This window comes from Oncorhynchus nerka, linkage group LG1 (genome assembly GCF_034236695.1).
Source record: "Oncorhynchus nerka isolate Pitt River linkage group LG1, Oner_Uvic_2.0, whole genome shotgun sequence".
NCBI lineage: Eukaryota > Metazoa > Chordata > Actinopteri > Salmoniformes > Salmonidae > Oncorhynchus > Oncorhynchus nerka.
The window spans coordinates 34,457,766-34,468,605 of record NC_088396.1 but is presented as its reverse complement, the minus strand read 5'-3'; the positions used below and the strand labels follow the sequence as shown (position 1 = coordinate 34,468,605).

Genomic DNA, 10,840 nt, shown 5'->3' with positions numbered 1-10,840 from the left:
GATGAACTACGTCAAGGTTAGCTCAAAGTTAACCAAATGTACCATGTGTATCATCAGCCAGCATGGGTCCCAGTGTGTTGGATGGGTCAGACACTCCAGCTGCATTCTCAGACATCACTCTGTAGTTGTATTTCTTGCCATATTTCAGGCCAGATATCTGAGGAAAAGAAGGAAGAGAGATAAGTGTGAGCAACTCAGACTTCCAAGTAAATGAATGTCAATGGGAGACTTCCATTCAAGTCAGAATACCACTCAAAACCTCTGACAATTACACGTACCAATATGAAATGAAATCTCTAAGAAACCATTTAGCTACTTTTCACCTTATAGGATAAATACCTTGTAGGTGAGATCCTGGCAGAGCCTGGCGTTGCATCTGAGCCAATGGTTTGTTTCGTCCTCACATCTCTCAATGATGTAGCCAGTGATCATGCTGCCTCCATTTTTCAATGGGGTCTCCCATGTCAGCTGGACTGAGTTCTTATTCTGTTCTGAGGGCACTAGGTTCTGTGGTGGGCTTGGCCTCTCTTGAATAACAAAAACAACATGTTAAAACAGTGCATACATTTCAGTAATAACATTTCAGAAACTAAACTAACTGAAATAACTCACCAATGGGGTCCATGATCTTCACTGGATTGGTGGCAGCGCTTGGCTTTCCAATGCCAGCCTTGTTTTCAGCCTTGACACGGAAGATGTATTCCTTGTTCTCAATGACGTCGTTGATGATTGCACTGCGGTCTGTTGCTTTACTGATCATAGCCACGGCCCACTTCACAGAGGTCCTGTCACGGGACTCAATTATGTAGGAGGTGATCTCAGCCCCTCCATCAGACACTGGTTTTTCCCAGGAGACTGTGGCTCCAAACTTACTCACGTTTCCAACACTCACATCCTGAGGAGTATCAGGAACATCTGAAATATAACACAAGGTTGTAATTCACTTTTCTAGTTCATTGTTGAAAATTGTTACTTTGAACAAACTTATACTGTATGAGGTGATACAATATGAAATATTTTGCTTACCAAACTTGTTCTTGGCATAAACACCAGGTTTCTCTGTCTCAATATTTGGTCCACTGCCCACTCTGTTGCGAGCAGAAACACGGAATAGGTACATGGATTCCCTCTGGAGTCCGGTCACAGTGTATTCTGGAGCATCAGAGCGGTCAGTAGCAAGGGTCCATGTCTTGCGCTTGACGTCACGCCTCTCCACCACGTATGTAATGATCTTGCTGCCACCGTCGCTCTCTGGCTCTTCCCAGGCCAGGCTGACCTCACCATCGGCGGTGTCAAGCACTTGAAGACTCTTCACAGGTCCAGGGACATCTGTGGAAGACAACAATACATTAATAAATGGAATCCATGAACAAGAACAGATTCCAAGAAAAATATCCTTCCCAAGAAAAATCTATTCAAATACAAGAATGGATTGAAGGCAACTTACCAATGACATCCAGATTAATGAATGCCTCTCCCTGTCCATGTTTGTTCTTGATGACAACATTGTAACGTCCTTGGTCGGACTTCTTAGGGTCCTTCAGCCTGTACTCTGTCCTGTCTCCAACAGTGTGGATGTTGTCCTTGGGCAGGCTGACGTTATCATAGAACCACTCAGCTTCAGCTTTAGGATACGCGCTGTAGGGCACGGACATTACGATGGGCTTTCCAGCATCTGTTACTAAGCTCTGATCCATAGTCTTGATATTTGGCTTAGCTGTAGAGGGATAAACAATTATACGATCAAATAATAAAAGGATAGATGTATTGTGGAATCAGAGAGGATATAACAGTTATGACAACTTACCAGCCAGTTCCAATTTGGCTCTGGCATCCTTGTCTTTGGCGATGATTCTGTACTCTCCTTGGTCCCGAGGCCTGATCTCACACACCTGGAGTCTGTGGACCTTGCCCTCGCTCATCATCTGGTACTTGTCACCCTGGACGATGGTCATGTTGTTCCTCAACCATTTTACCTCAACTCTGTCTTTGTTCAGTTCAACTTCATATACAACATCTGAGCCTGGAGGCTCAAACACATCCTTTGGTGGTCTGACGATCTCAACTGCACTCTCTGGAATAAACATTACACACAAATAAAAAATATAATTAGTGAAGCATTAATTCATACGGAACAGTTAGAAATATGGACTCACACAAACAGAATCATATAATGAACTCAAGAGGCTTGCCTTCAACGAAGAGATGGGCGTGTGATCTCTTTTCATCTACGCCACAGGAATATTCACACTCATCATCTGGTCTGCACTCCTTGATACGCAGCCTGCAGGTCTTGCCCTCTTTTTCAAAGACGTACCTTGTAAAAAACAAAAATGGATAATGTTACACTACGCCTTTTATTATTGAATTCAATTCCTAGGTTGGCCCTTAGGGGCAAAGTAGCTTTTAAGACTTAACAGTGACAGTAAAGCAACAGTGACCGTGCCTCATAGCAGTTTAAACGTGTTCCTACCTGGGTCCCTCTCTGATCTCACGTCCATTCCTGTACCATTTCACCTCAGCCTTCTCCTTGGTGAGTTTGCAGGTGAACTCAGCATTCTCAAACTCGGGGATGGTCTGGTCTTTGAGTTGTGCGGAGAAGTCAGTGGGGGCTTCACTAATGATCAGCTCAGCTGTAGACTTGTCATCACCAGCCATGGCGGTGTATTCACCTTCATCAGCAAGAGTACAGTCCTTGATGGTCAGTGTGTGCTTATATTGGTCCAACCTGTAGATTATGCGTTTGCTGAAGGTGATCTCCTGACCAGCCTTTGTCCATTTCAGAGTAACCTTCTGCCTGTTGACCTTGCAAGAAAAGCTAACAGTCTTCTTCTCCTGTGTGTCGCAGTCCTCAAGAGGTACAATGATCTTCAGACTCTCCTCTGTAGATCAAATGTAAAAAATTAGTTAGTCATGTAGCTAACTTCAAACAAAAATAAGACATACTACTACATCAAATTAGCCGTTGGTAGAATCGATAACAAAACTATGTTCACCTTTTACTGTCAGTTTGCCAGAGCTCTTGGCATGTTCACCACGTTGGTTTGTCAATGTAATAGTATAGTTTCCTTCATCTGACTTATCAGCATCCTTGATCCTCAGAGAGAACACGTTGTCTTTCTGGATCATGACAAACTTGCTGCTCTCAAACATGGTCTCCTCGTTCTTCAGCCACTTAGCTTTAGCTCCCTCAGTGTTCACTTCACAGTTGAAGATGATCTCTTGTCCCTCTTTGGCTTCTGTGTCTTTGATTGGTGTATTGATCCTGAGTTTTTCTGTGGAAATCAAAATGAAGGAAGTTAGTAGACGGAATTAAATATTTTGCCAAGGCTGCCTCAGGTAGTGCCACACAAGAAGATTACTTTACTGCCCAATTGTACACAAAGGTCAAACAGAAAATCTACTTTATCTCAACCCCTCCAAAAGACACAAATACACATACAGGTAGGTGAGGTTGTAATAGAAAAGAAAACCAACATTGATGACCTACCAAGAACAAACAGGTCAGCCGTAGCTCTGGTGGTGCCAATGAGGGCAACATAGGCTCCCTCATCCTTGGGTTCAGAGTTCTTGATAACAAGTATTCTTCTCTTGCCATCACAGACAATGTCATACTTGTCCCCCTTTTCTAGCTCCTTATCACCCTTCATCCATTTGACAATGAATGTGTCTTTAGAGACTGAGCAGACAAACTCAGCCTTTTCTCCCTCAACCACCTCCTGACTCTGAGGCATGGCGATAAACTCAGCAGCCAATTCTAGAAGAACAAAGACAGATTAGTGTATATGCTCTTATTTACACAAATACTTTACCTGCATCCCATGATTTGATTTTCATAACGGTACTGGTGTGTAGCCACTACCCAGGATATTTCACTTTCTACACCTCACAGTCTTTAGCTGACTAAATTAAACAGAACTTATGTCTGATTCCATTACCATTTATTTTCAGGTTTCCAGTTGTCTTTGAGCTGGACAGTTTGCAATAGTACTCTCCAGCATCATCTGTTTTGAGATCCTGGATGATAAGTATCCTCTTCCTGCCGTCTACGATCTGATCGTATCTTCCTCCCTCGGGAAGTTCCTGGTCTTCCTTATACCACATGACATCAGCGTCTGCCTTCGACACTTCACAAATCATCTTCACACTGTCTGCTTCTGTTCCCTCCACATTAGACAGGTTCCTGGTGAACGTAGCTTCTTCCTCTGCAAAGGAAATACAATATAACCCTCAAGGCAATATATTATGATAAGTCGATTACAGTATATGACATCAAAATGTATCTATTTTTCTGAGTCCCAAATGGCATATAAGTGCAGTACTTTTGACCAGAGCCCTATATGGGCCCTAGTCAAAAGTAGTGCACTATATTTAGAATAAGGTGCTATTTTGGATGTACCTTTTGAGACAGAGAAAATTTGCCAGACTCACCGATGACTGTAAGCATGCCGGAGGATTTGGAGACCTTCGCATCACATTCATATTCTGCTTCATCATCGAACACTGATTTGTGGATGATGAGGATGTGTTGGCGACCTTTGGCGATTATTTCATATTTCTTTCCCTTTCTGATTTCACTGCTGTCCTTCAACCAACGGACCTGTTTCCAGAAACAGTCATAAAACCAAGACCACAATGACGGTATAATACCTTTAATATGTACTGATAAAGACTATGATGGAAACAAAGGGAGTAGAATGTAACAGCACACTAGAATGAAACACAGTGTAAGACAGGAAAGACAACCAACTCTCAGTCTTAAAGGTCCTCAACAGTCATTCTGAAAAAGTACTTTTTGTGTTATGTGTAATTTCATAGTTTTGATGTCTTCACTGTTATTCTACAATGTAGAAAATAGTAAAAATTAAGAAAAACCCTTGAATGAGTAGGTGTTCTAAAACGTTTGACTGTTAGTGTAGAAGCAACTGTAATTTTTCCTACTTTGGTCATCGTACTTTGATCTGGTTTCCTTCAAATATAAACCAAACAATTTAATGAAAAACGTGATTTTGACTATTCATGACCATTAATATTATATTTTGTAATTCCACATGCAACTATATTATATTATTATAAAATAAGGTGTGTTTGAAGGTGTGTTTGAATGTGCATGTATTGTATGAGGGGGGGGAGAGTGGTAGGGTGGGGGAGGTGAGGGGTGAAGGGTCAGGAATCAATACCTTGGCATTTTCGCGTGATACTTCGCATTCAAATCTGGCAGATTCCTTTTCTTTGACCTCAACATCATGGAGTGGCTTAGAGAACTCAACATGTGGAGCTGTAAGGACACAGTCATAGTGTTACTACACCAGTAATGCAAATACACCAAAGTCTTTACAAACAAACAAACCATATGAAAGGTTTTAATCAATACTTTACTTACGTTCAACGTTAAGGAAGCAAGAGGTTTTGAATTCTGAGCCGTCGCAGGTAAATGTTTTTGAATCATCAAGAGTGCAGCCATGAATGATGAGTTTTCTCACGCGGCCATCGGCAACAATGTCATATTTCTTCGTTTTGAGGATCTCCTGTCCATCTTGGAACCAACTGACCTCAGCGTTTTCCCTGGAGACTTCACACTCCAATGTAGCAGTGGCCTCTTCCTCAACTGTCTGGTCCTCCAGAGGTTTGGTGAACTCAACTGGTGGTTCTGTGAGGTCACACATTAATTACACTTGACTCGTGCTTTACATGTCGTAACAGCTTAGGAAGCCAACAAAATAAGTTTTACCAAATTCTATCACTGTCACCAACTACTTTTATTGTTACAGTCCTTCTTAAGATGAAGTGGCCTAAAACCTATGTTTTGACTTTGTAGTTACAGTTACAGTTTATGCTACACATGTTACATAATTCCTTCAACCTGTGTGTTGTTTGTACAATTACACATTTACACTTTTCATACATTTGTAAACAAACTTATCATGGGGACACCTTTCTTCCTTCTAAAATAATTGGATCACACCATTATATTGTGATATTGCAAGGGATATCGCTATATCGTAATTATGGAAGGCATATACTGTTCTATACTTCTTCAGTGCTTCTTAGGAACACTTATGTACTGTTACAAAAGCATACATGACTGTGTCTCGCAGGCTCTCAACTCATATTTAATGCATACTTCTTTGCTGATGGGCAATCAACCGTGGATGGAATTCCCATAGAATTCAGACTGGTTGGGTAGGCTCCCAGAACATTAACACCTGGCCCACTTACCTTGTTGTCTGTGCTTTGCATAGAGAAGAAAACTATTGTCTAAAAAAAATGACACAATGTACTTACAATGATCCCACTTGACATAAAATGGCCTAAAATATGTGGCTTTTGCATTTTTACCTTGCATTTACATAGGCAGGCAAGGTATGTTACCATGAACCTGGTCTATAAAGCACCTTCCATAGTGATTTATCAGTCCAATATGCTGTATAGTGTAAATATTTTAACTATATTGTTGTTTAACCAAATCATATGCACAATATCGTACCACCAATGAATTTGGCTTGACAATTATACATTTGGAATGGTAATAGAAACCAAGTGTCCATGGGGGGCAAGAATCCCAACAACAGCAACCAAACACCACAAACAGTAATAGCAACCTATCATTCACATAACACACATAGATTAACCTACCATTCACATGTAGTCTGGCCTCAATCTGGAAATCCTTTGCAGTGAGTTTAATTTCTCCATCTTCTGAAATCTTGACATCTCTGAGAGTCAGTGTGTGAGTTTTGTCTTCTGCTCGGGTGACCACCTGTGCAAATCAAGCAGTTTGATAAATCAGATGGACGGTGATAGCTATGCGGGTTCAAGCTATTTACTTCTTCCCGTGAATGAACATCAGCAGCTGGTGACAAGGGACCGAAGGCTCCCTGAGGGAACCCTAGGCTCAATTTGAACTCCAGTTACACTATTCCCTTTTACCAGAGGTTTGATAAGGTGGTTAACTAAAACCACATTTCCCTAGTGTTTTACAGTAGGTGTTCCATAAAGTCAAAATGTTCCTCTTGAATGTAAACAATATAGGCCTACCTCTTATGGTGCAGTGGTACAGCAATCACAGTCAACATAGGTTCTATATTTTTCCCCCATTTCAAATAGTCATGATATGCCAAATGACATAACAACTATGTGAAAACATGAAGACCATGGCAGTTCATTCACAGACTTTTCACGAATGGTTACAGTATATACAAGTTATTTAGCTGTCTCTTATATTGTTATTATAACAGTGCAAATGACACCACATGCAATCATATTTTACAAACAACATTTGACAGCATAAATCATCATGTTTTGGACTATTCAGCCATAGCCACAATACAATAATAGCCTACATATTCAGAGTATATTATTCTAAATGTAAGATTTTTTGTGGAACAAAAGTAATCACAGTTATCCTCAAAATAATCAAATGTTCGCTAACATTGTGTATGGCAACACATCAAATTATCAAGGATGTGAATTCAATCATCATTAAAATAGGTAATAGGACCCATATAACTGTATGTAACTGAAGGACAAACCAGGCTATGCAACATCGTAAATCAACCTATCATATAACATTTTCACACCTCAAACACACTGGAATTAATTAAATAACTAGGCTAGACACTATACATAGGTATATAAGGACCTAACAGATAACTCAAAGCAATTCAAAGCCAATTTCTACATGAAATTACAACACCTGTTTCATATTTTTAAAATGATAACTGTCAAATAACTCTTCAAGCCACCTGCCATTGGACACACACACTTGAAGCAGTTAAAAATAACTAGAAGAACGCTTGCAGGGCAGAAAAGCCCTCCCGCGTTATCTCAAAACCCGGATCAAATCCCCAACTGGAATCCTGATCCTCACAGGTCCTTATATGCAGAAAGCATGTAGGTTGCACAAGAGAACATTAAAACCTAAATGTAAATAATGCAACATGACAAACTGGCTAAGATCCATTTCAATTCAAGACAATTTGGAATAAGATTAAGTAAAACCAAGGACAATGTTTCGATCTTGTTAAAACATTAAAACTATTTGGGATAAGAGAATATGTTATAATCCAGGTAGTAAATTCCATGACAACAGGTATTTGTCTGCCATATTGGAAAAACTGTTGTTCATAAGTACAATTCAAAGTCTTGGCATGTTTCCATATCAATTACTTGAGGGAGTGTCAGTGTTGTGGTAACAAATATTTCAGATGTTACAGTATAAACACTTACTCTGTCACTTGGCTCCAACTTTGTACCCCCTAAGAACCATTCCACAGCAATTCCTTCATATGACAGTTCACAGTCGAAAGTGGCGGTCTCCCCAGCAGTAACAGTAACATCCTTGAGAGGCCGCAGCAGGCCGATCACCCGCGCTTTAGATTGAGGAGAAGACATTGTTAGTCACTCCCAAATCCCAAGATAAACCTAATTGCTAATCCTCATTTTGCGGATGCCCTGACGGCTGGCCACTGCTCTGGAGTCCTGTAAACCACCAGGACAACTGATAGAACTAGCGCAGAGGGACTTGACATTGAGGGGCCTTCCTCATTTGCATACCCGGTTTCCTTGAGATGTATATGGTCAGCAAAAAACTTTGAGAGGCAGGCATGTTGTAGCTCTGCCAATCACTAACCGCCCACTCTAGATAAGGCATGTGGATTCTAAAATAGCCACAACACCTGATTGGCCTTTAACCCACCCCCTGCCACACCACCGGCTAGGCAATCTGTCCCTGTCAATCAACCCCTCTGAATTTTGGGGGTACGCTGTTACCCAACTTTTACCCCAAAAATGGTTGCATCATGGCTAAGTATTGCATTGCATAGCAATGCCTTGAGTGTTTTGCAAGCAAGTAGATATTTAGATATATAAAAAGTGTGCCAGAATTGAAATCCAAACCTCAACACTTTTTATGACACACTTATTTAGATAGCTTTAGTCCTCCCTTGTAAAACTTTTGACACCTAATTAAAAGGGGCTGTAAATGCCTGACTATATCCTCATCTGACAGCTCTGCGGTTTACTTTACTTCAACCAACAGTTGGGAAATGTATCATTGAAGCCCACCAAAAAACAAATGAACTGATCAAACGTTTTGTTGGTGGCCTACTTGCATATCTTACAGAGTATAACTTTATCAAATAAGTGCTTATCTTATTGTCAAATAAAAGTGTGAGTATGTGTTAAATCATTCTCACCTTTAACTCTAAGCTGAGCATTGGATTTAGCATTGGCAGCTTGGAAGTCAACTTCTCCGGCCTGATCCTTGCGAACGTTGTACAGGATAAGGATATGCCTTGTACCCTCCTCCTTAATCTCACAGTCCTTGAAAGAGAATACACTAACAGTTACTAAGTGATCCTCGTCAAATTATACATACCATCTATTTTTTTTTTTTTTTTTACTTCTCTGTCTCCTCAACCGCTAGGAATGTCCAATTACTGTATGTAGTCATAATGAAGTGGATATTTTTCTTACAGGCGACTGATGAAGGGCCTCTCCATTGAGTTTCCAGTGACCATGGACATCATCGGCAGAGATCTCAGTCTCAAACTTGGCGATTTCAGTTTCTGTCACTTCCACGCTGTACAGGGGCCTGACAAACTTAATGTCACGATCTGTAGAAGAAACACAAAGACAACTCAAGTGTTTGTATAAATGAAATAAAATATAAACTGCAATCCTCAAATGCTGAGCTAAAAACACTAAAGGCTACCTTCAATGTTGAGCTTGGCCGTGGTTCTGTCCGCATCACAATCACAGCTGTATTCTCCCATGTCGGCTTTCTCTGTCTTCTTAATGATCAGCATACGCCTCTTTCCATCGGCTTTGATGACCACGTTCTTGGAGGAAGTGATTTGCTGGTCACCTTTGAACCATTTCACCTCTGCATTGGGCTTGCTCAGTTCACAAATCATCGTCAGTTCATCTTTCTCAGTGACTGAGCAGTCGTGCAGTTTTGTCGTGAAGTAAGGCTTTCCCTCTGTTTATGAAAAAGAAACCATGATGAGTTGCGTGTGTGATATTTAAGTTTCGACAACGGCTTATTTCCATCTACAGATTCTATAGATTTATTTTGATTGAACGTTTCAAGGGTTTTAACGATATACTAACCGAGAACTGTGTGCATGGCCTCTGAGAATTTGTCCATGGCCTCTACTTTGATCATGGATGTGTCATCAATGGACACCACCTTGAAGGTCAATATGTGCATCTTGCCATCGTCTGACATGTGCACAACTTGGCTGGGATGCAAACGCACATTGTTCTTGTACCAGGTGACCTGGATGTTGTCATGTGATACTGAACTCTGCTGTCTAGCGCTCAATACTGAACTCTGCTGCCTAGCGCTCCTTGACCGTGACATCTTTAATGGGCTTCACAAACTCAAGGCGAATTCCTGATAAGACATTCAATTCATAAGAAATTCAATCATTGTCATCGTGAGAAGATCAATTTCAGTCATTTGTAATGAATTGAGTCAGGACTTAAACAGAAAGCACAGAAACATTTCTTCAGATTACATTGGATAACTAGTTCGCCAGTGGCGAAAGAGTTTCTCTTGTCCTCTGCCTCAAATATGTACTCAGCTTCATCCTCATATGCGGCACATTTGTCTCTTTCCCTCATGGGTAATATCAAACTTATCATAAGCTGTCAACTCATGAGATCCCTTGAGCCAACGGAAGCCCGTAGGCACTCTGGACACCTCACACTCAAATCTGACCTCATATTTTTCATACACTTGTACATCACTCAAAGGTGTGACAAATGTAATTCGACTCTCTGTAGTTCAGAAGGAAACAGAGATAATGTGGCATCATGGCAATGCGTAAAGAAC

At 40.8% G+C, this 10,840-nt stretch overlaps 1 protein-coding gene across 1 annotated transcript in view; it reads right to left on the bottom strand.

Annotated features, from left to right (window-relative positions):
* Positions 1 to 28: 28 nt before the first annotated feature.
* The window catches only part of LOC135565309 (titin-like), a 95,501-nt gene continuing 84,689 nt past the window's right edge, over positions 29 to 10,840 (bottom strand). Inside the window, 23 exon segments of the mRNA XM_065011739.1 lie at positions 29 to 157; positions 340 to 527; positions 613 to 915; positions 1,027 to 1,329; positions 1,448 to 1,717; positions 1,808 to 2,074; positions 2,193 to 2,317; positions 2,474 to 2,882; positions 2,997 to 3,275; positions 3,491 to 3,757; positions 3,939 to 4,205; positions 4,432 to 4,600; positions 5,181 to 5,278; positions 5,384 to 5,650; positions 6,637 to 6,760; positions 8,230 to 8,372; positions 9,198 to 9,324; positions 9,478 to 9,617; positions 9,716 to 9,982; positions 10,114 to 10,321; positions 10,323 to 10,399; positions 10,524 to 10,615; positions 10,617 to 10,785. Coding sequence (XP_064867811.1) covers positions 29 to 157; positions 340 to 527; positions 613 to 915; positions 1,027 to 1,329; positions 1,448 to 1,717; positions 1,808 to 2,074; positions 2,193 to 2,317; positions 2,474 to 2,882; positions 2,997 to 3,275; positions 3,491 to 3,757; positions 3,939 to 4,205; positions 4,432 to 4,600; positions 5,181 to 5,278; positions 5,384 to 5,650; positions 6,637 to 6,760; positions 8,230 to 8,372; positions 9,198 to 9,324; positions 9,478 to 9,617; positions 9,716 to 9,982; positions 10,114 to 10,321; positions 10,323 to 10,399; positions 10,524 to 10,615; positions 10,617 to 10,785 — 4,688 coding nt within the window.